The 27,209-nt window shown below is 36.9% G+C and overlaps 1 protein-coding gene across 6 annotated transcripts in view; it reads left to right on the plus strand.

The window, feature by feature from the left end:
* RFX3 (regulatory factor X3) overlaps positions 1-27,209 on the plus strand; it is a 282,845-nt gene that overhangs the window by 58,272 nt on the left and 197,364 nt on the right. Inside the window, exon 1 of one of the 6 annotated variants that reach the window (XM_054727243.1) lies at positions 21,481-21,658. The exons of the other annotated variants lie outside the window; for them this stretch is intronic. Coding sequence (XP_054583218.1) covers positions 21,640-21,658 — 19 coding nt within the window. The 5' untranslated portion in view covers positions 21,481-21,639. Of the gene's footprint in view, positions 1-21,480; positions 21,659-27,209 lie in introns of those variants that run through there. 6 annotated transcript variants of the gene reach the window in all.

A 27,209-nucleotide genomic window follows, 5' to 3' on the forward strand; every position in this document is an offset into this window, starting at 1 on the left:
GCTAGATCCTGGAGTTTGAAATTTAAAAAATATTTTTGATAGTATTACAGCTCTCCCCCATTCTCCCACTCTCCACCCCCTTAGACCCCCGCCTCCACCCAGCTCCTGCCTTACCCCAGGCCTTCACCACACTTTTGTTTATGTCCATGGGCCATGCATATCTACACTAATAAAAGAGAAAGATGCAAATTGACCGTACCTTCATGACACCCACCAGCCAGTCAGGAGTATGCAAATTTACCCAACAAAGATGGTGGGTTGATTTGCATACACAGTCGCCGAGCAGCCAGGGGCGGGATGCTTGTGTGTCGCCATGGCGATGGAGCAAAGGTGGTGCCAGCAGCCAGGGGAAGGAAGGCCCATTCTTGCATGAATCTTCATGCATTGGGCCTCTAGTATGCATATAAGATGAAATTTATTTTTAATTACTTCCAGATCTCTTAAGTCAATATTATGGAGAAAGCAGAGAACCCACCCAGTGGTTCATATGAAAGATGTGTGCCTTTTATTCTTTTTACTTATTTACTTATTTATTTATTTATTTATTTATTTTTTTTTTTATTCTTGACTCCAAACAGGGAAATGTGTAGCAACTAATTCTTGAAGTAGAAAACATATGAAAATGTTCTTTCCCAGCCTGTGACTGGCTTTTGCTCTGTCTTATAGTGCTACTTTGATTTTGGGAGAAACTAGTCATGTGTGGGGATAATTCAGTTCAACACATCCTGATGACCATTCCTGTCAAAGTGCAGGTGAAATATTTGCCCACCTTTGAGATCCTGAAATCTGGCCTACTGAAGTGCAAACATTGGTCTTTGGTTATATTCTGGATGGAGTTTTGATTGAGCTGCTTTTTGAAATATTTGTTTTAATTATTTGTAAATTTTTAACTACATTGCTAATCTCACAAAGGGAAAGGAATCAACTATGGATCATCTCGTTACTGCAATAGCTGGACAGTAGTACTGCTGTGAAACATTAATTGAAAACTACCTAATGCAAAGAAAGTAACTATTGCATAACAGCATGAGGATATTGTATGTTGTCCAGTAACAGCAGTACTAGTTCCACTGAAGTAGTTCAGATATGGATTTGATATTGCTTAGTCTTCATTCTTCAGTGACAGAGCAAACCAGTCATTCCACCAACAAAATAATAGATGCTATAAAACTGATGAAGAAGGAATGTTGCTTAAATACTTAAGATGGACTGAAGTTTTTGTTAGTGGTAGGCTCTAAACCCACATACTAGATATGCATAATATAAATTGTGAGCCTGTTTAAATTTTACTCTCCTGTCTGGAGAAGTATTTATAAAAGTAATGACAATTTTAATTTTGTTCATAATTAAATTGAGGACACAAATTACACGTAATAATTATAGAATAGGTTTTGAATGGTAACTATATGCTAGTGATATGTATGTGTTATATCATTTTATAGAGGCACTGTCTTTCTAGAGTGGCATTATCTATATTTTATCTGTGAGAAAAATAGACTAAGAAAGCTGCTGACTTGCCCAAGATAATTTAACTAGTAGGTAATGGAGTTGGGATTTGAACAGTAGTCTGTTTAACACTAAAAACCCAACCTTTTAACTACTACTTTACACCTTAATATCCGGTGCTTTAATATTCCTGGCGTGCTTTCAAAAACTTCTCTCTTCCTGTCAATTCCAGAGATAACATTCAGTAACTTGACAACAATGACCTTTCTAAACAAATATAGAGTGTTACAGAACCAGATGGCCAAAGATTATATTTTATTTTTCTGGCTCAACATAAATTGACTGATAAAATCCAAAAAAGATCCTTCTGTGTCCTAGGACTTCATCAGGCCACATGGCAAGCCAGTGCCCTTTATCAGGAGCCAGTCATGAGTACAGAACCTTATGTCTTTATACTGTAATTTAGATTAGGGCCTAATGAAAGGGCAAGAAGCTGGTTTACTAAATGAGATCATTCTGCGCTTTAGTAATGGCAGTGCATTTGGGTAGGGAGTTTCTGAGGAATTAAAGACAGAAAGGCAGTGAGTGCTACTGTGTGTGCCATTAAGTGAATATAAGCAAGGAGAAGGCTGAATACAACTTAACAGACTGCCAACTTAGGCATCTTTTTTTGGGGGGGATTTAAGTAGGATTTTTGTAATAATTAGAAACCTATTCTTGATCATTCAAAATTGGGTATCCTTTTGACAGTCTTAGATAAATATTTTTAGAAAATATGTTTCTGTATTATAAACATTATATTAGAAACATAAGTTACTATATCACATACAAGCATGAACATAATTCTTTCATGAGCTCAGTTACACTTAGTAAAGTTCAGACTTAGACCAGGTTACACAGGGTAGGTATAGAAATGTTTCAAAGCTATATTGAAGCCAACATGTAATTGACAGTAATTTTCAATAACAAAAGAAGCACTGGACTTGGCGTCCCTTGGCCAGCCTGTTTGAGGCTTCTGTAAGGATCCTCCAGCAAATGGTTTAAATTCTGAGTCTCAGTTTTCCTTATTTGTAAAATGAGGTTAGCGTAATATTACCTGCCTTCTTTCGTTACAAAGTTGTTCTAAGGACCAAATTTGGGGGCGGGGAGAGGGATGGCATGTGACAGTTATGGTGATGTACAAATGAATGTTATTATTATGGTTGCATCTACTGTGTAATGGAAAGTGTTCTAAGTTGTGAATAGGATAGACATGCATTTCCAATTACTCTGTATTTAGTTTAGTTTGGTGATTTGGGCCAAGTCACCACAATCGTTTTGAGCCCTCTCACCTAATCCCTCTCACAGAGTTATAAGAATTATATTAGTACAAATGCTTTCTTAAAGTTTTTATAAAACAACTAGAGACCTGGAGCACAGATTAGTGTACCAATTGGGTCCCTCGGCCTAGTCTGTGGGGCTCAGGCTGAAACCAGCTCTCCAACATCCCTCGAGGGGTCCCAAATTGTGAGAGGGTGCAGACCAGGCCAAGGGACTCCACTGGTGCACGATTGGGGCGGGGAGGAACCACGGGAGGACTCCAGGCCAGACCCCAGCAGCAAGCTCACCTACCAGTCGGAGCGTCTGCCCCCTGGTGGTCAGTGCGCATCATAGTGACTGGTTGAATGGTCGGACACTTAGATCATTAGGCTTTTATTATATAGGATGATTGGGTAGGAATTATAGATAACATTACTAAGGTAGCATTACTATTGATAACATAACTTTCTGAACAGATTTCAGAAAGTTAGAAAAGAAATAACCAAAAGTTTCTTAGCTGTTCCCTAATAACCTAGCAAAAGAAGTAACCCCCAAAATACTAGAATGACCCTTGAAGTCATCAATCATATCCTCTTCATTTTAAGACTGAGGATTTCCTCCTAATTATATTTTTCTCATTTATGCCATATTTATATTTATACACCAGCATCAGCAATTGTAAAGGATGGCAGTCATCTTTCAATCTTGATAGATACAGCTTTCTAAAAATGTAAAGCCAGAGAAGAACTCTGCAGGGAGGTAATATTGTGCTGTGAAATGAAGCTGGGCTTTGTTGTCAGAAGATGAGATGAAAACTTGATCCTGTCAATACTAGTTTGGGGACCCTGGGAAATGTACTTAGAGTCTGGTACAATGTAGCTACTTAAACTATACTATTTCTTTTTTTTTGTTTTGTTTTGTTATACTTTTATCTTTTTCCTGATTTTTAAATTTTATTTTTTGGTTACAGCTTACATTCACTATTTTTTGTATTAGTTTCAGGTGTACAGCACAGTGGTTAGATAATCATGTACTTTATACTTTTTATGTATTACATAGGCCATGTCTGTGTCTGTACCTTTACTATTTTCACGTGTTATTCTTTGAAAGTGTCTTGATTTTTTCTGTCTTGTCTCCAGTAAATACAGTAGTGATTTCTCAAGATTATAAGAGAGGGGTTGTATCAAATCAGAATCTTGGAGTTGTGGGACAGCTAGCTGTAGTTAGAAAAGGCTTCACTTTAAGGTTGGTTTAGGAACTTAAACATGAGCTATAATTAAAAAAAATTTAAAATCCTCACCCGAGAATATGTTTTCATTTATTTTTTAGAGAGAGAGGAGAGGAGGGAGGGAGGGAGAGAGACAGAGAGAGAGGGAGAGGGAGAGAGACAGAAAGAGAGAGAGACAGACAGACAGACAGACAGACAGACAGACAGACAGACATTGATCAGTTGCCTTCTATCCTTCTATACATGCCTTGACTGGGAATTGAGCCTGCAACCTAGGTATGTGTCCAGACTGTGAATCGAACCCACAAACTTTTTGGTGTATGGGACGGCGCTCCAACCAAGTGAGCCACCCTGCCAGGACTGGAGCAATAATTATTAAAATAATAATTTTGTTAGGCAATATGTCGGAATTTTTCTTACATTATTGATTATGTAGGTTTCAATTTATGTTGGTTTTGTCTATACTAGGAATTACATGTGTTTAAAATATTCATTAGGAAGCTAAATGGGCAGTGATTTCATATGGAATTTAAAAGTAGTATTGAGTCTCTTCCTGTGAGAAGAGCTTTTCTAAAGAAAATACAAGGAAAATAATGTTTTATCACTGAAAATTCAGAGCAAATGCAGAGAATACTTATGTTTGTCATGAATAATAATTACCTTTGTGTACTTTTTAGAGCACAGTGTTAAGAGATTCCATAGTTTATATATTAATGATGTTTCTTTTTCTTCAACTTAATAAAAATGTTATTTTTATTTGATATCTTAAAAATATACAAGTTGATCCTAAAATCTGAGAAAAGAAAATTCAAAATCAAGTAGTTATTTAGTTCTCGATTCTAATGGGACTAGGTTGGAAAGTTGAAGATTGGTAGATAAAAAGAATAAATATACAAACATATGTGCCTATGATTCCTTGTGACTTTCCTGTCATTTATCAGCATTTCAACTTTGGGAGATGTTTTCCTTTCTCTCTTTTTGTTAATTAAATAAGTGGATAGAATTTCTCCCTTGATCATCTTAAACATAATTTCATTGTAACCAATAGTCTGTGGGCTTTCAGTTGAATTTTAATATGACTTTTTCTGTGGAGAGGCTTATAACTGTCTAAATTTTGGTTACACTATTTGGAGAGTGGATATTATAAAAATTGATAGTTGTTTGAAATATTACAATGAATTGCTTATGAAAAAGGATACAATATGTAGTTTTACCTTTTTCAAAAAGAAAACAATCGGGCAAAAATATGAGAAATATTTTCAGTTGTCCAAGGCTAATGTTGACTTAAGTAGGTCTAGGACTTCACGGTTGACAGCTGCAGATAATTAGCTTTTTCTTCCTTAACAAAGAAAGCAAATGGAGCTGCAAGACATTCATTGCCTTTTCTATCATCATAATAATAATGTATGTATTTAACTTCTGCAGTTCCTTAAATTGATTTAGTGCTAAGCTGCCTACATTACATATAATAGGAGTGACAAGTGAAAGCTGCAGCACATATTTGCGTGGCAAAAGGGAGCAGTGATTGACAGCAGAGTTCCTCTCTACAAGAAACAGCAGTGTGTGGAGCTCAAAAAGGGCTGGATACATAATTCTTAAAATTGTAAAGCAGATTCACAAAATGAATTTTAAAATGTGATTGCTCCTTGGTGTATTTGAGAGTCTTGTTCTTGGCTCTGGGTAAGGGGCACAGATGGGCAGAATCTCACCTGACTGCTAAATATTAGGAAACTCTTTTTAAGCATAGTAGTATTTAAAATTTAAGATTGATACTTCCAAATTATCGATCAAATTATGAATTTGTACCCAGTAACTGAACATTTCCTTGAGCTGTAACTGATATACCTTATTTGAAGAAGCTAAATAGTACATCTATTCAAACAAAGATTTTAAGACTGTACATTATGCTATTCAGTAAAAATACCCATTTTCAGATGTAAAACTTGAGGTAGCTTTTCTAGAAAGGTAATTGTATAAAGCTTGGTGGTTTCTTTTGGTCAGAGAATGGCTAAATGTGATCATCTTTCAAAAGTACTCACAATATTCTGCAGTTCCTTTTGTTTCTGTCACACACGCCCAGAAGCTGTGGTTAAAAATACAACTTGGTGATTGTTGTTGAATATTGCTCTATGATGAGCCTAGAAAGCTGGGCTTCATGCTGTAGTATGAAAGTGAAGTGCTTTTTGTTTTGGTGACAAGTCCTTGTGTGTCCTGAGGTGAAAGGAGAGCCCTATGTGTCCTTGTGCATTGGCAGCCTCTACTGGCCATCGCAAAGAGCAGCAGTGACCTTTGTTCTTCCCATGTTAACTATGATTCATTCCTAAGTCTAGGATTTCCATATGGCTTCATTTCTGTACTGTGCCTGGCATATAATAGGGACCCAATAAATGTGTCTTGGATAAATAAATCTTATCTTCCAATCTTATCTTGTACTTCTCTCTAATCTTCAATTCAGATAGTCTACTTTCTCCACTGAAAATGTTGCTCACATAGTCACATCTGTGTCAGTCTCGTGCTCCTTCAACTTTTTCAAACCTGTTATTCAGGAATAGTCAAGTCTCTCATAGCTCATTCCAGTCCACCTTTGCTGGCAGATAAAGTTTAGTACAAGGTTTAGCAGGTTGTTAGAAGGGGGGATTCTAAGATGCTGACAGACCACTGATACTCTGAGTTATAGGGTAAAGGCTTCATATTGTAAGTGGTTTGGGGAAGGTCCACCTTTCCAAAAGACTCATGTACATGTTGTCATCAGTTAGAGAGTCTTTATTTTAATAAAGCATCCTTTAAAATCTATGTACATAACTAGTAAGCAAGTTCTCATATACTGATAGTTTCCTTGTGAACATAAATAAAGTGAAAAAAGGCCGAGAAATTGTGGGGATGAGAGACCGAGTTTTCCACTGATACACTTTTTTTTTTTTTAACATATTCAAACTAGTTGTAGTTATTTCTTGGATAGATAAGTTATTAGACATTCCTACAAATGTATGTCTTCAACATATATTTGATTACTTTTATTTTTATTGGCTTTATTGAGGTGTAATTTACATACAGTATAATTCACTGACTTAAAATGTACAATTAGATGAGTTTTGGCAAATGTATACAGTCATGTACCCCTATCACAGTCAAGTTACAGGATATTTCCACCACCTCCAAAAGTTTGTTTCTGCTTTGTAGTCATTCTTCTTATCCACAGGTCCCTGGCAACCACAGATCTGCTTTATGTCATTGTCTTGCCTTTTCTGTAATTTCATATAAATGGAATCATACAGTATGTAGTTTTTGTACCTGGCTCTTTTAAACTGTGCATGATTTATGTAGTTTGTTCCTTTTTGTTGTTGAGTAGTACTTCATTGCATAGCTATGCCACAAATTTGCTTATTCTGTGTACAGGTTTCTACTTTTTGGCTATTATGAATAAAGCTGTTATGTATGTTTACTACACCTGTTTGTATGGGCATATATTTTTATTTCACTTGGTAATTAAGTAGGAGAGAAATTGTTGAGTCATATGATAAGGATATGTTTAACTTTATATAAGTAACTGCCAAACTGTTTTCCAAAGTGGTTGTACCATCTTACATCCCCACTGCTAACATGAGTTCCAGTTCCACTATATCCTTGCAAACACATGGTATTGACAATGCTGTTAATTTTACCTCTAGTTCTAGTGAATATGTAGTGGTGACGTATTGTAGTTTTAATTTGTATTTCTCTAAATGGTCAGTGATGTTGAGCATCTTTTCATATTCTTACTCATTTACACATCTTCTTTTGTAAAGTGTCCAAATCATTTACAATATATTTAAAAACAATATGTTATTTTTTTATGTGTCCTTATTGAGTTGTTGTTTTTTTACATATTTATATCTTTTGGATACAGATCCTTTTTCAGAAATATGTCTTACAAACTTTTCCCCCATGTCTGTGGACTTGTGCTTTCATTTTCTTAAGTGTGTCTTTTCAGAGAACAAAAGTCTCATTTTGATCATGTTTGTTTATCAATTTTATTCTTTGGACTTTTTGTGGAGTATTAAAAATTTTGTTCTAATCCAATGTCACTTAAATTGTCTTACGTTTTTGTCTCTGAGTTTATAATGCAGGTTGGGGCGAAAAGTAGGTTTATAAATATTTATATGAAAAATAATGCAACAATAAATAATACAAGAATAACTGTGTTCTGCCTACTCATAACTATAAACCTAGTTTTGCCCCACCCTGTATTAGCTGTAGGTCTATAATAAATTTTGAATTCATTTTTATATATGATACTAGAGGCCCGATGCACAAAGATTCGTGCAAGAATAGGCCTTCCTTCCCCTGGCTGCCAGCACTGGCTTCCCTCTGGTGCCCGGGACCCAGGCCATTGCTCTGGCCGCTGCCTTCCGCCTTCACTCCAGCCCTGCTGCCCTCCTGTAGTTCCCTCCACCCCCCCCCCTCGTCTCCCCCTTCATATCAGGCATCCTGCCTCCCCAGCCACTGCCATCTTTGTCATGTCAATTTTCATATTCCCTCCTTATTGGCTGTGGGCACCGCCATCTTTGTCGAAGAGTGATGGTCAATTTGCATGTTCCGTCTTTATTAGATAGGATGAGTCATTTTGTATCTTTTCATGAGTATCAATTTTTCCAGCCCCATTTCTTGAAAAGACTGTAATTTTTTCATTGAATTATCCTGTCATTTTTCTTGAAAATCAACTGACCATATACATGTGGATATATTTCTGTTCCAATTCTTTTATTGCTATCTTATATCAGTACCTTACTTTCTTGATTACTCTAGCTTTATCATCTTAAAATTAGGTTATATATAATTCCTCCCATTTTTTTCTTGTGTTTCAATTTTTGTGTGGTTATTTCAAGTCCTTTGCATTTTCATATAAATTTTTAGAATTAGTTTGTCATATTCCATAAAAAAAACCCACACCTTTCTGGGAGTATAATTGGAATTGCATTGACTCTGCCGATTTCAGGAAAATTAATATCTTAATATTGGGTGTTATGATCCATGAACATGATATATCTGTGTATTTATTTAGGACTTTGATTTCTCTTATCAATGTTTTCTAGTTTTCAGTGTATAATTCTTGGATATATTTTAAAGTTTGCATATATCTCTAAATATACCATATATTTGATATTAGTACAAATGATATTGTATGTTATAATATAACTAGGGGCCCGGTGCACGAAATTCATGCACTTGGGGGGTGCCCTCATCCCGGCCTGGGCCCTCTCGCAGTCCCGAGCCCTCGGGGAATGTTTGACTGATGGCTTAGGCCTGCTCCCTGCAGTCGGACATCCTTAGCACTGCCGTGGAGGTGGGAGAGGCTCCCACCACCTCTGCTGCACTCACCAGACGTGAGCCTGGCTTCTGCCCCCTGGTGGTCAGTGTGCATCATAGCAGCCGGTTGTTCCGCTGTTCAGTCTATTTGCATATTAGCCTTTTATTATATAGGATTCTAGCTTTGCTAGTATGAAATACAATATGGATGGTGTTGAAAATATTGACCTTCTAATCTTATAATGCTACTAAATGTACTTATTCCTAATAGCTTAAAAAAATCTGTAGGATTTTCTGCAGAGATAATCACATATCTGCAAATAAAGACAGTACTTTTTTCTAATTTTTCTGCCTTGTGTTAATCTTTTTTACCTTATTGCATTGATTAGAACCTCCAGTGTTGAATAGAAATGGTGAGGAAGGGTAGCCTTGTCCTCTTTCTGATCTTAGAAAGGAAACATTCTGATTTGTACCATTGCGTTAGCTATAGGTTCTCTGTACAAGTCCTTTCTCAAATTGAGGAAGTTCCATTCTGTTTCTAGTTTGCTTAGCGTTTTTATTTATGAGTGAATGTTAAATTGAGATAATCTTATGCTTTTTCTCTTTTAGTCTGTTACCTGATTTCTAATGAAAATGCTACTTTGACCTTATTGGATGGCTTTTTCTATGTTGGTGTTAAAAATGTTCTATCTTCATCCAAAGCTCATTCTGTGATCTTTAGGATAGGATGACAAATTCTATTTACTGACTAACACAGTATTGGTTAAATTTGTTTTGGAGATTTGGGAAATTGGATTAGATGAATAAAAATTATAATAAAAAACAATTTATGTTAACATGCCATGAACATTTTTGTTCTCTCATATATTTCCAAAAATATTAGATGTTTAGTTTTGCTATGAGTCTTTAAAAATTTGTTATGTATGTTTATGTAGCTAGCTTAGACCATAAACTCCCTGAGGAAAAACTCTATGCCTTGTAAATCATGTAGCATATTCTTGCTTTGATAAGCAACACATTAGTAGAATAATTAGATTTCAGAACTACCTGAAAAGTTTAAATCATATGAAATAGAATTCCATGAGGGGCTTAAATAGATTCTTTTTCATTTTCCCTCTTGTAACACTCATGAATTTGAAATTTCCTGTATAAATTTGCTATGTGCTTACATTGTAGCAAATACCACCTACATAATTACATAAGATAGCTGTAACTAAATTATTATTTGATATGTAACCATAAATCAGTTGCTATAACTGAATCATTAAGCATATTGTTGATACTTTGCATGATTATATTTTATGAAGTATCTTGCCCCATGAGTTGAATTTACATTTATTTACTGTATAAAATGACATAAAAAGTGAAGTTACAAATTGCTCTGTTAAAGGCAGCAGTGGGACTACTTCTATAATATATGTTTAAAGTGATATTAGTGAAAGAAAGAAAATAAAGAAATAGTAAATATCAGGGATGGGTGTTATAACCTATTTGGAAATGTCAGATTTTATAGATTCTGATGACCTGTGATTTTACCAGAAAATTCATTCTCTGGCAATGGTACATCAAAGTGAGTATATAATAGAAGCATTGGAAGGCTTTTGTAGTTTTGTGTTGCACATATTGTAAAAACTAGAGGCCTGGTGCATGAAATTCGTGCACGGGTGCGGTCCCTAGGCCTGGCCAATGATGGAAGCTCTAGCATCTGGCGTGGAAGGGCAGGTCCCAACTGACCTCTAGGCCCTGGGCAGCACCTGGGCCCACAGGCCCTGCACGCGCCTCTCTGCCAGAGTCACGGAGCCCGAGTCCCGGTGCAGAGATGCGGTGAGCGCAGCCGGACTCCGCAGGCTGGGGCACAGCATGAGCCTCTGGACCGCCCAGTGGTGCCACATCAGGCAGGCAGTGCACTTTCTCCCAGCCAGCCTCCCAGACCTGCTCCTGCACAAAGCCACGGGGAGCCTGACTGGCCCCTGTGGTCCTGGCAGCTGCAGCCCGGCTCACCCGAAAGAGGCCACGCGGGTGCGGGACAGGCTCCTTGTGGGCTCCCGCACCTGAGCGTGGGGGCTTTCCCGGCATGCAAGCCCTGGCGTCCCCGGGGGAGGGTGGCAGGGGGAGTGAGAGCAAGCTTGGTGGACACCCTGCATTCTCACCGCACCTCCGTTCCCATCACCCCTGCCCCCAGGTAGCTGGCAAGAGGTCACAGCGTGTCACCAACGCCCACAGTGTTCCATGCTGCCCCCTGGTGGTCAGCACACATCATAGCGAGTGGTCGAACTCCTGGTCTCTAGGTCAAAGGACTATCCGAAGGGACAATGTGCATATTAGGCTTTCATTATATAGAATATGTCGTGCATTAGAAAATGGGTTGGTTTAACATGTTAAGCACCATGTCAGTCACCGGTTACTGACACTATACCTTCTGTCCGGAGGACAAAACAGGCTGGGTGCTTACCGTGTTAATGATTATCTAAGTACTGTCCTCTATAACTAGAAATAGAAGTGTGTATACTTAGAAATCACAACAGTGAACAGTGTTTCGGAGCTTTTTGATAAGGACATGTTTAGCTTGTAGCTAGCTACTATCACCTCTTAGTGTAATTAGTGATATGACATATTGTTTGAGAACTTTTTTAGCCCCTAATATTACTCCTAAGCCTAGGAAGATGAGAGGTAAGTTACTAGCTTTGAGATTCTGTGGAATCCTGCCTCGGTTTTGGTGTACAAAGAATGAAGTGAATAAGTGACATGAATAGGTTTTACAGTAAACTTCAGTATTTGTTTCAAGTTTAATGCTAAGAAAAGTAAAATGGAACATTAAAAGTTATATTGTTGTTAATCCTCACCTGAGGGTACTTTCAATTGATTTTATTTAGAGAGAGTTGAAGGGAGAGGGAGAGACACAGCGGGAGAAACATCGATGTGAGAGAGACACATTGATTGGTTGCATTCCGAATCAGGACCTGGGATCTAGTTTACAACTGAGGTACATGTCCTTGACCAGAATAAAACCTGGAACCCTTCAGTCCTTTGGGCCAATGCTCTATCCACTGAGCCAAACTGGCTAGGGCTATTTGTTGTGTTTTAAAATATTAGTTTATCTTCTTTGATCAGTGTAAAACATAGAGGAAAACTGGGCAAATATCAGGGTGATAATTGTTTTTATTGAACAAGGACTTTTTTTTGTAACAATAATGTTACATCTGTTATGTGACATTATAAATATTATTTTTTCATGCATGAGTATATTGAGGTACAAGAATATTTGTTTATTTGAAACCATTTAGTTTAGCAGAAATTGCTGAGGTGCTGATTTAATGTCTTATTATAAGAAAACTTAGCATTTTAGTATAATTTAATTTTTAGAACCCAGAATAGATTTAATGTCTTTTCTAGGTATGTGATTTGTAACTTTTGGATTTTCTCAGCCCCTGCCTTCCATTGTCCAATTTGTTGCAGATCCCATGACAAAGCTAGTGAGTTAGTGCACTCATATCTAAGTTGGATTGTAGGCCTGGATAATGACTGAAGGCAAGAGGAAGGTCCCAGACCAAGGTTCTTCGATATATAACTGTCTTTTGAAATTGAGAACTTGTTATAAGTTTTTCTCCCATCATGTCACTATATAGTTGTTTAAGCCTTTTTTTCTTGATTGTAAAAGCAACACATATTTTATAAAGAGGAAAGGAACTAGTATACATCCATATCTCATCACCCATAAATAATATACATTATCTTCTTTAGGTAATAATATTTAAAAAGTAAAATTGCATTAGCATCATTATTGGAAGATGCTCTCTTTTAAATTCCACCTTCTATCAAAATATACCTTATTTTAAGTAGAGTGGGTAAGAAAATATTAGGATGAGATGTTGGATAACTAAATAGGGTCTGAAATGATACTTCATCAAAAGAGTCATAGGGAAAAGATACCCTGTCAAATTACCAAAGAACATGCCCAAAAGAGGAAAATAGACACGTGACCCTCATGAGCATGTCATGGAAATGGAAGATTATATAAATAGAGAGTATTGTTGATCACATTACATATTATTTGCACATATCACTTATAATTTTTAAAATACATATTGATTCTGGTTGCTTTCTAGTTAGCTTGCTGAATCCGAATGAAAAACAATGTCTTTTCAATAGAGGACTACCACATGCAGATGTCAATTACATGTTTTTAAAGTTCTTTATTCTCAGAATTTAATCAGTAGGATCTTGTCCTCGAACTTCCCAGGTGTGTTTTCCACTTTTAACAAATGTGCTTGGGGTAGAAATCATTCCTGTTTATCTGAATGAGAACATTTTGGAAAAATTCCTTTGATTCTAAGATAAGTAGATGAAGTGTGTTGCATAAGTCATGTCACAGCCAACAGTTGTCACCTGGCACTAGAGCCTGATGAAATTTTAAAACGTTGGCTCCTTGCCTGTAGCGTTCAGTTACAGTTCTATAGAAAGTCTGTTTGTACAGATGAAGCAGTTCTTGGTAACGTAAGATTCATCTCTCAAGTGATAGGGCTTGAGTTTGTTACAGAGTTCTCTACTATGAGCTCCCAAGACATACTCAGTGAGGCCTTGTTTTAATTTCTCATTGCTCTCTTTGGCACACTTATAAGAAAATGGAAGCAAAACTCAGCTTGGGCGAAAAAAAGCCTTAGAATTTATTTTTAGTCCAGAATCTACCAAAGTGCAAGAATGTTTTAAATAATATTCCCAGAAGATGGCCAAATTTGAGTTTTCAGATACTGCTTTTATTTGTGGCAATTGACTCTTTGTCTTCACTTCCATTTATATTCAAAACTTCTGCATCCATCTTTACTTATTGGCAGTTTATTCTTTTCTTATAGAATGATAAAGATCTACTCGGCCTGTGCAGAAAAAGGGCAATAAACTCATCCTCTTTGACTCCAGAAGAAACTATAGCTACAGGGCTGTATACTTCACACTGTTTTCTAAAAATTACATTAAATTTTGCCATTCCCAGATTTTAAAACTTCTCTTGAAGGAATACTGTACATTTTAAAAATGTCTGTGGATGTCAAACAGATGCATATCCTTAAAAAATTCCTTTGTGCCAATTTCCCATCCCTATTATATTTCCTCTCCATAGGTAACTACTCTCATATTTTTATCTGAATCATTTTATTTGTATGTGTCCCTATAAGACATGAGATTTATTTTGTGTGAACACAAATGCTGGATGTGCATGTATTTTAATTTTGTTTTACCGGTATTATGCTGTAGACATTATTTTCTTTGCCCTCAACACTATTTTAAAGATCTGTCTATATTTTGGGGTATACACTTTGATTTCTTTTAATGTCTGTATAGTATTCTGAAGGGAGCCTTTGCTTCATTTTATTTATCCTTTGTGTTGAACCCTCTAGGTTACAAGGCCTTTTTATAACTGATTCCATATTTTCAGGTCCTCTCTTGCACTCCATATATCTTAAATCCCAGCTACATAAAGTTAATCAGTCTTGAATGAAAATAATGTACTTTTTATATTGCCATGCTTTTGCACGTAATTGCAATCTTTTAATGGCTGCTTACTTTTTCTTTTTTTTTAATTGTCTCAAGTTTTACATATGTATCCTTTTCCCCCAATTGACAGCCCCCACCCCGCCCCCAGCCATTCCCACCCCGGGCAAGCCCCCACCGCCCCAGTGTCTGTGTCCATTGGTTATGCTAATATGCATGCATATAAGTCCTTTGGTTGCTCTCTACCTCCCCTCCCCCCTACCATTTGTCTCTGGATATATTCTTGTTCATCAAATTATATTGATCATTATATCCCACATATGAGTGAGATCATGTGATATTTATATTTCTCCCACTGGCTTATTTTGCTTAGCATAATGCTCTCCTGTTCCATCCATGCCATTGCAAATGGTAAAAGTTCCTTCTTTTTTATAGCGGTGTAGTAGTATTCCATTGTATAGATGTACCACAGTTTTTTAATCCACTCATCTGCTGATGGGCACTTAGGCTGTTTCCAAATCTTAGCTATTGTAAATTGTACTGCTATGAACTTAGGGGTGCATATATCCTTTCTGATTGGTGTTTCTAGTTTCTTGGGATATATTTCTAGAAGTGGGATCACTGGGTCAAATGGGAGTTCCATTTTTAATTTTTTGAGGAAACGCCATACTGTTCTCCACAGTGGCTGTACCAGTCTGCATTCCCACCAGCAGTGCACGAGGTTTCCTTTTTCTCCACATCCTCAAATGTCTTCTTACTTTTCAAGAGTCAACCCAGATATAATTTTCTTGATGAAGACTTCAGGAGCCTTTTCATACTTCAGCTAGTTGCTATATACTCTGCTCAAGCAGCACCTACTTTTTTCTCTTGGAAATAGAGACGCCAATATTTCTGCCTAAAACTCAACTTTTTCTCTTGATTCATAGAAGATAGATAACATAGAGGTATCTTTGTATACTTTCCTCTAGTTTGGTGAATTGCTTATATTTGGCAAGCAATAAAACATTAATTGGATGGATGAATGTGTTTAGGTTCTCTAAAATGAAATACTGAAAATAAGAGCACAAATGATTCTCATATGCAATTAAAGGGTGAACACAAATATAAGAGTGGTATTAAAGAGAGTAGCATACAGGAGTCTGAATCCTAAAATGAACTGAGGCTTGTGAAGAAGCTGAGAACAACCACATGTTATGCTCAGATCATGAAGAAAAACTAGAAAAGGTATAAACTACTGTTTGGGACAGATGGTATAATACTAAATGTTGGAGTGAAGGCAGAACTGTGGAACTCCTATATTGGTTTCAACTTCAAAAGAAAATGGAAGGTGGGGGTGGGTGCCTGGGTGGGAAGTGATCATCCAAAGAACTTGTATGCATATATGCAAAACCCATGGACAATAGGGTGGTGAAGGCCTGGGGCAGGAGGCAAAGGCGGGCTAGAAGGGGTCAGTGGGGGAGTAAAGGGGACATATGCAATACTTTCAACAATAAAGACTGAAAGAAAAAAGAAAATGACATTCAAATTAATTGATAGCAAGGGAATTAAAGTCCGAGGAAGGCGAGGCAGTAATAAGAAAGCACTTGGACTCTCTAAGTAGTTAATGCCCTATGGTTAAATGACATACAGAAATGAATGGTTTGGTTATCTTTGAGCAATCATGGCCAGTACCAGAGGTGCCAAAAGACAAGATCATGAAGATACCGTTTTGTTCTTTTTTAAAAAGGGGTAAAAGTATAATTCTGCAACTATAAGATTAGTGGGTTTCGTTTCTATTTTTGGGACAATTTTTTAATTGGTCCTTAGACAAAAGGGTTCATGAAGATATACCTAGAAAAGAAGTGGTCTCCAGAGTCCATAGGGTTCACTAGGAATGTATCATGTTAAACTTGTGTAATTTTTTTTTACCATGTATTAAGTTTATTTTGGCAAGGCTTTGAACAAAATGTCTTATGATATCATTATGAGATAAATGGTTAAATTAGGGATTGTTTTATGAAGACAGGTAGAATCATAGATGGTTGAAAAAAATTGATGAATGGATTGATGTGAGCTTGGAGAGAGGTATTTCTAGTGACATGACATGGTTCTTTCTTTCATTTTTGTCCTATTAATCATTTTTATCATTGACTTGGATGAATCATGCCTATAATGTTTGCATATCACATAAAGCTGGAAGCGAAAGCTAATAGTTTGGATGAGAGGATCAGGATTTTAAAAAAGCTTAGCCATCAGAAATGATTGGCTGAATCTATAATGGTCTGTAATAGCGACTAATGTAGAATACTGCATATAGTTTTGTAAAGTTATCACACTAGTCGAGAATCAAGTAGACATATTTGAAGAGAAATTCATATGAAGAGCACCTGGAAATTTGTGATATAACTGTCACTATCATGTTCCAGGTGTAGATTTTTTTTAATACAAGTGCAGTGTTTGGAACAAGAAAGGTGCATTCTTTGTACTGATGAACAAATACCCTTGCATTCATTTATAGCTTCCAGCTTTTAAGAACTGTCTGGGAACTTTGTCATAAAAGGGATATCTCAAAATGTCAGAGTGGTTTCCTTATTAAAACTTTTGTGTATATATGTGTAGAGTGAGGCATTATCATACTAATAGCTATTTTCATATATTTAAAGACTGAAAAAGGAATTAGCCTACTTATGTATTTGTTCAGCTTTTAAAATAAAGTGTCAAGTATCTACTATGGGCTGGAAATTATGCCAGGCATTGGGATTAAAAACAGAAAAAATGACCTCATCTTTACCTTTTGTGGCATTGACATTCTGGCAGAAAAGTCAGACATTAATCAAATGATTATGTAAGTGAATGTAAATTACAACTGTGATAATGAATTAGAGGCAGATGGCACCCTGAGAGTATGTAGTAGGTGCACTTGATTTGGTTAGTAAGGGTAGGGAAGGTTTGCTTGAGGAAGTGATGCTTATGGTGGGAAAGACAGTACATTAACTAGGTGAAAAGGGAGGAGAGGTGGTCCAGGATGAGTGTGCATGGTGGTTATAAAAGACAGGAGCCTGTCTGGCATGTAGACAGTATCCTCCAACCCTGAAAAGGGAGGGGTTCAGGCCACTCAGCCTGTGAAGACATTGGTTAGAAGTTAATTCTGCATCTAGAAAGAGTGAAAAGCATTTACTGGCCTGACTTAGAAGACTATCTGATTTAAATTTGGGAAGATGTCTCTGGCTATAGTTTGGGGAGTTGACTGGAGTGAGGGGAGTTGACTAGAGTGAGGCCAGAGATGGTATGTAAATACCTGAAGAGAGATTGCAGTCAGGTGGACAGAGGGCATTATGCTCCAAGAAATTGACTTGTCACTAAAGGTGGAATTCCGCTTTGGGGATCAGCTGGGAGAAACTGGAGCAAGCACTATGTTTGGGAGCAGAAGACTTGGGTATGAATCCCAGTTTTGGCCACTTAATAGTTTGGTAGCCTTGTGCAAATAACATTTCTCTGTCTCTGATTTAACTGCACAACGTCTTGTTCTCAGATTTTGTCAGAACTAGATATACATGTGAATGACTTACCAACCGTGGGAAAGTGTTACGTAAAATGGAAGATTTGAGGAAAAAACGGTCAACAGTGGCCATTATTGGACTGGGTGGTCTAGTAATGGAATGAAATTTCTTAAGTGGCTCCTATCTATCTATTTGGATATATAGTTTAGTAAGATTTTTATCATTGTAGTTTTAGATTTGCATTCCTCTTCCCAGTTGTTTTGGAGCATTCGCTGACAGGCATAGTAAAAACATTTACAATGACTATATGCTTTTTGACTTCCTAGTAGCAGTCAAGTTGCTAGGTGCAGTTAAAAATCAGATATATATGATCTCTTTGTGTGCTCTCAAAAACAAGAAGCAGTTTTAAGAAATTTTGTAGCAAAACTTTAAAGCAAAAAATTAGAAACTATAAAAAATTCTCAAGTATATCTTTGGTTAAAGTAGTACTTTCGTATCTTAAGTTATATTCAAGTACAGAGTGATACACATACTATTTCTGCTATAGTGTTGCCTATGTATATGTGTGAATTCATACAAATACACAAAAGATCCTGTAAGTGGAAATATACCTTTAATTTAAAAACCATGATAAAATAGAAATAAGGGTAAAATGTGTTGTTTAGCTACTTTTTTGAGACAGGAAAGGAATTTTTCTAATAACTCATAGGAATATGCAATAGTAGCATATTATTTATTCATATATTTATGGATACAACATTCAATCAGAAAATATTTATTGAGTATCTAACATGTTTACAAGCCTTCCTCTAACTAGCATTTTTATTAAAGTTACTAGAGGCCCGGTGCACGAAATTCGTGCACAGAGGGGGGCGTGTCCCTCAGCCCAGCCTGCACCCTCTCCAATCTGGGATCCCTCTCACAATCCAGGACTGCTGGCTCCCAACTGATCACCTGCCTGCCTTCCTGATTGCCCCTAACCGCTTCTGCCTGCCAGCCTGATCACCCCCTAACCACTCCGCTGCCAGCCTGATTGATGCCTAACTGCTCCCCTGCCAGCCTGTTTGCCCCCACCTTCCCTCCTCTGCCGGCCTGGTCACCCCTAACTGCCCTCCCCAGCAGGGTTGATCACCTCCAACTGTCCTTCCTTGCAGGCCTGGTGCCTCCCAACTGCCCTCCCCTGATGGCCATCTTGTGGTGGCCATCTTGTGCCCACATGGGTGCAGGATCTTTGACCACATGGGGGCAGCTATATTGTGTGTTGCAGTGATGGTCAATCTGCATATTACTCTTTTATTAGATAGGATAGAGGCCTGGTGCATGGGTGGGGGCTGACTGGTTTGCCCTGAAGGGTGGGGGTTCCCTTGGGGTGTGGGGGCGGCCTGAGCGAGGGGCCTGTGGTGGTTTGCAGGCCAGCCACGCCCCCTGGAGACCCAAGAGGAGGCCCTGGTATCTGGAATTTATTTACCTTCTACAATTGAAACTTTGTAGCCTGGAGCAAAGCCAAGCCTGCTGCTCGCTCCGTGGCCAGCAGCGATTTCTGTTGCAGTTAATTCACCTTCTATAATTGAAACTTTGTAGCCTTGAGTGGAGGCTTAGGCTGGCAATAGGATGGCTTCTTTTGTTACCGTGGAAACCCAAGCCTCCCTCCCGCTCTCGGTGGCTGTAGCCATCTTGGTTGGGTTTATTTGCATACTTGCTCCTGATTGGCTGGTGGGCGTGGCTTGGCTGGTGGGCGTGGCTTAGACATAGCGAAGGTGCGGTCAATTTGCATATTATTCTATCATTGGGTAGGATTTGCATATCTTTTCACTAGTCTCAAAAATCTGTGTCTAGGTAAAATATGACATGCCCTTTTGTAGTAAAGTAAGGCAAAAAGCAAGGATGCAAATGGAGCCTAAAATTTTAAACTTATGCAATCTTCTGGCAGAATCCCAAAGACAACTTCAATTGTGGCACTCTGCCATATAATAAAGTTTTATGTTGTTGTCTTTGAATACTTTTTTGATTTCATGATCCATAAGAATTATTCATTTCAAAAGATATTACTAATAGTATGTGACTTCTACATGTTTCTTATAATTTGAGATGTTTCTGTACAGAGAAGGAAATACTGTTTATTTTAGTTATTTAATGCTAGAATAATTGATGAAAACAAAGTGCACTTTATGGGTGTTAAAATTTCAAACTTGCTTCTGGATCCAGGGCTGAGTAGAAGACTTGTATGAGTGAAAAATCAAATCTTCCCACAGACTTCCATTTATGCTGATAATGACGGTAGTAGATAGGCCAGGTACTATGCTAAGGACTTCCCATATTTTTTAATTTATTTAATCTTTTCAACAACCCTAAGAAGTGTGATTATTATTATTATTTCAGTTTTACAGATGAGGAAGCTGGGGTTTAGGGAAGTTAAATAACTAGTAAATAGACAGGCCCAAGTCACTTTTGGTTCCATGACTGCTATTTTGAAATAGCTGATTTGTTACAAAATAAGTTGAATGAAATAATTTTAAACTAATCTCCTAGAGCCATGCTTCTTACTTTTTGCTATGGTTCTATATCACACAGTGATTCCAGAGTAACGATGGGTGTCTTGTTGCTTTTGTAATAAGTTCCTAAATAATTAGTGTGTATGCATAGTAGAAAATGATTCGGATAGCCCAAGAGTATATATATACCATGCAAATCATGTCTCTCTTCTGCTCTACCCTCCTATTCTCCCACATAGAGGCAACTACTGTATCTAATTTCTGGTTATCCTTCCAGAATAACCATAAGGTCTAAGAAACAAACTGGAAAATGCCAGGTCTGGCACTGAGTTGACATCTGGGTGGGTGGCCAGAGAAAACTGGAGCCTGATGTAGATGAGACACTCAATGATGAGAGTGCAGACAGGCCATCACATTAGCCTCTCCCCATTAGGAGTAACAGAATGCCCTCCAAGCCTGCTTGCCTCATTTTATAGATGAGAAAACTGGTTAAAATGGTCCCATGGATAGTTGTATGGAGAGCAGAACTCAAATGTAGGACTTTGGTTCTCATTTTTCCATTCAAGTGCAGTGCACGCGGCCTCTGCATTTGAGAGTGTCGTGAAGAATTGTATGCTTGAAGTGATCTAAAATTAACTAGGATTTCCACAGGCAAGCTAGATAGCAAACTTTAGAAAGCCAAAGGCAACAGCAGCTTTAAAAAAAAAAAAAAAAAACTTAAAATGCTTTCTGGTTTGTTTTTTTTTTAATAGAAACAGATTGACAGAAAGGTTGTGAAGATAGTACGGACTTCCCATACACCTCCCACCCGGTTTTCCCTAATGTTATCAGGTTTCACCACTATAAAGTCACCTTACCCCACCCTCCAGTCTACTCTTCAGAAGGAAATCCCTGTGTGCAGCCCATTCTGAAAGAGTGGGGAATCATGTTCCACATCCTTGAAGGTGGAGTATCTTCATAAATTGTTTAGAATACTTCTGCATGAGAGATTTTTTTGTCCTCCCCCATTTATTTCTTTAGCTAATCATTTAATTATATAAGTATGGATTCTTAGATATTTATTTTATACCTTGGGTTATAATCCAACACTATTTTATTTTATTACATTATTCTAACTTGGCCATTGGGATCTTTTTAATGGCTCCTGAGTCTTTTTGACATATCCCTCATCATTGTGTTTTGTTTTACTTTTTTTTCTTTTTGAGTACTTCCTTACTTACTGGCACTATAGGACGCATCACCTGTATAGTTCTGCTCCACTCTTAGAATCGATCATTTCTCCAAGAAGCCCTGGCTCCTCTTACTGGGAAGTGGTATTAGATACCAAGATCTGGGTGTCAGATGTAATAGCAGCTCTTTTAAAGTTAAATAGTGGGTTGCAAAGAAAGTTTTAGCCATTGTTTTGAGTAATGCTGAATTAGGTCATTGCAATAATTTATTTGTTAATATTGATGGAATATAAAATTTGCCTGAGTGAGTTGAATAGAGTTATCCTAAGAATTTTTAAAGTAAAATTCTAAGAAATACTTTATTACTCTCTTCTGTTAATTTAAATATAAAACAAAAACAAACCTGTCCTCAATTTGATATATTTTTTGATAGCCTGGACCAGAATCTGAACTTTAAAACATGGTAATTTGAATCAGGTTGGGATTAACTCAGGGATATTGGAAAAACTTTACACTCCATTAGAAAATTAGTAAGTGTAGAATCTATGAAAGACAAGTAATTCATATTTATGTAAATAATAATACTTTTCTTTTGCATCACCGAGCATTTTAAATTTGTGTATCCAACAGAGAACTGAAAGAGAATGTTAAGGGAAAGCAGAGAGAGAGAGAGAGAGAGAGAGAGAGAGAGAGAGAGAGAGAGAGAGAGAGAGAGAAAATGAGTATAGTTAAAATATCTGGACAGTGGGCCTAACTGATTTATGTTATTCTAGAACAATACTCCCTATTAGAAATCAGCCTATTCTAACACTGGAATTGAGATTTTCTTAGTATGGGATATTTGTATATAGATCAGACAACTCTTTTGGGGGAGTTTAAAGCAATTTGTGTGTATATATCTGCAATCTTAGTACTGATGAGTGATTCTTTTAAAAATATATGTTTTTATTGATTTTTTAGAAGGAGAAGAGGGGGAGAGGAAGAGAGAGAGAGATAAACATAGATGTGAGAGAGAAACATCGGTTGCCTCCAGGATGTACCCTGACCAGGGATAGAACCTGCAATTTTGTTATGTGCCCTGACTGGGAATTGAACAGGCAACCTTTTGGTGCACAGGACGACACTCAACCAATTGAGCCACACCGGCTATGACTAATGAATGATGCTTAAAAGTTTATTTCTTAATTTTATTTTTTGTCCTGCCTTGCAGGTATTCTATTTTACTCTTCAGCAGCTACCATTTCATTAAGCAAGTTGAATTTTTACAGCTCATCAAGCAACCAGGTCAGAAGGATCACAGGCTCTGATAGGCAAATGAATAAAATGTATATTGATTGTAAAAAAGAAAATCATTTCTGTGAATTAGCCACATTTTTTTTCCCTGAGCTATAATCATCACTATTTGTCCTAATCTATTTAAATTTTATATCTCTTAGTTTAGCTGTAAAAAATACTCTTTTAAATCAATGTAAACAGAAAAGCATCGAGTTAAACTGATAGTGTGCAATTGCAATTAGTAAGAAGCACAGCACTAATGAGGAAGAGAACCAGGCTGGTAAAAACTGAAGCAAAGGTAAATGAAGCAGTCTCTAATGAATAAGCACAGAGAAATTGAGTGAGGCAGCATCCCAGGGAGCCCGAATATGAAAATAGCTGGAAAGCCTCAGGAGGGATGGAACTGAGTGTGGAGATGGGGAAATCAAAAAAGAAAGGTCTGGGCTTGGACTGATGGTGAGTCCTGAAGCTGACAAAGATTGCCAGGGAGAGTGTGAGAAGCTGAGTATCTTCTTCAGGGACCAAAGAAAGTGACAAAAGCTATGCTGGAGGGCAGGAAGCACGGATCTGGGACATGCCAGAAGGAACCTTAAATGTATCATGTCCACATTGTGCTTAGGTGTATAATGTAATTTAATACATATGTCAACTCTTTCATGGATTATGTCATTTACTTCTTACATCAACTCTTTGAAGGAGAGTATGATTAGTGACAGTATTACAGATGAGGCACAAAGGAGGTTGAGAATATGCTCTAAACCACACAGCAACTAACTGGAGGCAAACTCACACCAGGACTTAAAAATTTGAATTGTTAATTCCCCAAAGCAGTTTGGGGTATCAAGATAGACAATTTATTGTAGCGTAGGTGCAAATTCTTAGGGCCTGGGACAACCACCAATACATTTTGGAGTTTCTGGGTTGAATTGGTGCAGAGAAAGGAGTTTAAAATGGTGGCTGTTAGTTTTAGATAATTTAGAGCAATTGGAAAATGAAGGTTATCGTGGCTGATGTATCGAGAGGGCCTCAGAATGGACTGAGGACTCATGGAGATAGCTGATGTAGCAAATGAGCTTGCTGAAAGGTGGAGAAGGGGTTATTTGGTTCTTTTATCATTTCACATTCACTTTGAACTTGTCAGGATTCTTGTAGTCTAAAGAGAGTGTTTTTTTACTCTCCTTTTTTGGGGAAGATTAATATTTGGGTTATTCTTAGATTCTGGCAAACTGGTTCCTAGTTTATTAGTCCATTTGTGAATGGGAAAGATGAGTAAAAACAAACCACTATGAATTGTAAGGATGTAATATTTTTTAATGGTGTGTTTATATTTACAGAGTAAATCTCAAGAGCAAATTAATTACATGTCTGTAGTTCTTGAAGTTAAGTAGGCTAAGTAGGGAAAAAACATGATTTAATCTTGCTTTATTGCTAGCCAAATCTCTAGGCTGGCCATTTTTTCCTTTTAATAAAAATGCTTGTGGTTCCTTTCCTTCCCATTAGCTCATAGTTGAGAGCTCTGTTAAGTTGTCTGTGAGACGGAGTGTATTAGGCTTGCCTGATTAAAATTGTTCATGAGAGATCAAGCAGACAAGGGACTTTTAGCATAATTAAAAAAGCACGGCGAGCCTTTAAAGACGAGATTTCAGAGATTTTTGAATTTATATCCACCTGTAGGGAAGTGTGTTTATGTAATTAGATTCCAGTTCTCCCATGAACCCTTCTTTCTTAAGTCACACATGGTGCCCTTTTCTTTTATGCAGTATTATCTTCTCAGGCAGGAAACAAGAAATGTTGAGAGGAGCCAGAACTTGAATGAACTGAAATGTTTCCCTTGAAAGATCACAATGTGATAAGTTAAACAATCATTTACCTCCCTATGTCAACCAGTTTATTCATAAAAGGGGATGCAGGAGCGAAGTTGATGATAGTAAGGGAAAAATCAAAACAAATTGCATGTCCTGTTTTCTTGGACTAATCTGAGAAAAATTACACCAGCTTTTGGAAAATAATCATTTTACGATTGATGGATGTGTTAACCGAAAGGTTTTTTTGAAAGATTTTTGGCTCTTCATTTTGCAACCCTTAACTTTGTATTGCTGGGCTCTGAAACGGTTCAGTTATTATCCCCTTTTTACTATCATGTTTCAGAAAGAAAAATAGATGATTACATTTAATGTGGTTTAAAATGGCTTCTTTTGTCTTTTCAAAGCTGTGTCCACTTCGGCAGACTGAATACCACTTCATTTTCTTCCTGTGTGTTTTTAAAAATACATTTTAGTTCTTCAGAACGGAACCTTTTTTTAGCATAAATCAAACTGTTATTGCTGCAATGAGGCAACATTTTAGAAGAAAATTACCAAGGTGTGAATTTTTTTTTTTTTTTACTTACATGGAGAAGGCGTTATTTCGAGACTATGGGCTTCTGAACATGTGGATATTTTCCTTAGGGAAGGCGTTTTCCTCCACGAATAGGGACTGCTTTGTTTTCACCTAGAGTACTTTAGAGCAGCGATTTTCAACCTGTTTCATCTCATGGCACACGTAAGGTAATTACTAAAATCCTCCTGCGCACCAAAAATATATATTTTTTAACAATCTGACCAAAAAAAAAAAAAAAAAAGCTAGAATTTTGATTCATTCACCAGGTGGCTATTGTTTCGTTGGCTGTTGTCATTTTTTTATTTGACAATCTAAAGGTAAAGAGGTCTGTGCCCCTAACTAAATTAGTCAGGTATTGCATTTTAAAAAAATTCTTGTGGCACACTGGTTGAAAATCGCTGCTTTGGAACATTTCTCATGTAATTAAGATAATTTTTCCATTAGCTGAGAGTGGTTTTCAAAGCTGCTTGTTTTTTTTTTAAAGTTCTATCTTATTTTACATTTTTAGAAAGAATTACTTCTAGTCTTATTTGAACATAAAACAGCAGTATTCAATAGGAACCTCAGTTATTTCCATGGCAGCGCTGGGCAAGAGCATAAGACGGTAAAAGAAGTCTCCCAAATCAAAATGTACCTTACGTGATGTTATCCCAGTTATAGAGTGGGACTGTTGTTAGGAACCTAATCAAACATACATTGGCCAGGCATAAAAGTATTTTAAATTCATGAAGAACTGAGGAGGCAAGGAGCCTGAAGTTTTAAATAGTGGGAGTTTTTTTGATGTTTCATACTGTCTGCAGGAGGAGAGCACTATACAAGGTTACATCTTGAAACAGTAAAATCTGTGAATAGTTTTGTTTGTAGGAGGAGGTCACAAAAAGGTTATTTTTTTGGCTTTTTTCCTTCTTGACAAGTAATCAGTAGTTCTAGTTTCTAACCATTTTATAGTCTTGAGAATTAATCATTGCATCAAATTACATATTACCCTTACTTTTGATTAAATAAACTGTTTTAACAGCTGTATAATTAAGTAGGTTAGGTAATAATAAGTTGCTTCAATTAAGACATAATTTAGGATAAAATCATATAGAATTAACGAGGTATAGTATATGCTACAATGTGGTAACTAGTATATCTCTGTAATAGGTGATATGATTTATTTATCAAAAAATGGAAAACCCTTAAGTGTTTCTTATTAATTTTAGACAATGGTTAGTATATTCATTTAATTTCTTATTCATCCACCATTCATTCAATAAACATTTAGTGAACCTTTCCCGGATATTAGGCATTGGTCTTGAATATTGGTGATATAGAGATGAATGATTGTTTTTGAGGAGATTTTTTTTTTCAGGATACAAATTCACAAAGAATTATTAGTGTGAGTAGAGTGCTGTTCATGTAAAAGAAGGTGTATCTAATTGTTGTTGGGATGTCAAAGGAGATTTCAACAGAAGAGACAATATTTAAACTGAGTCTAGAAGGATAAATATTCCATGATCAGGCCAAATATGAGAAGAGCATGCAAAAAATTGAGAAATGCAAGAACAAATTTGTTGCATTTCTATAAGACTTGCCAATATTTTAATTAAGTATTTCTGGGATATACAGGAGAAATAATTGGAAATGATCCTGGAAAAGTAGGCAGGAAGGTCTCCCATTCACTCTGTTG

This window comes from Eptesicus fuscus, chromosome 15 (genome assembly GCF_027574615.1).
Source record: "Eptesicus fuscus isolate TK198812 chromosome 15, DD_ASM_mEF_20220401, whole genome shotgun sequence".
Taxonomy (NCBI): domain Eukaryota; kingdom Metazoa; phylum Chordata; class Mammalia; order Chiroptera; family Vespertilionidae; genus Eptesicus; species Eptesicus fuscus.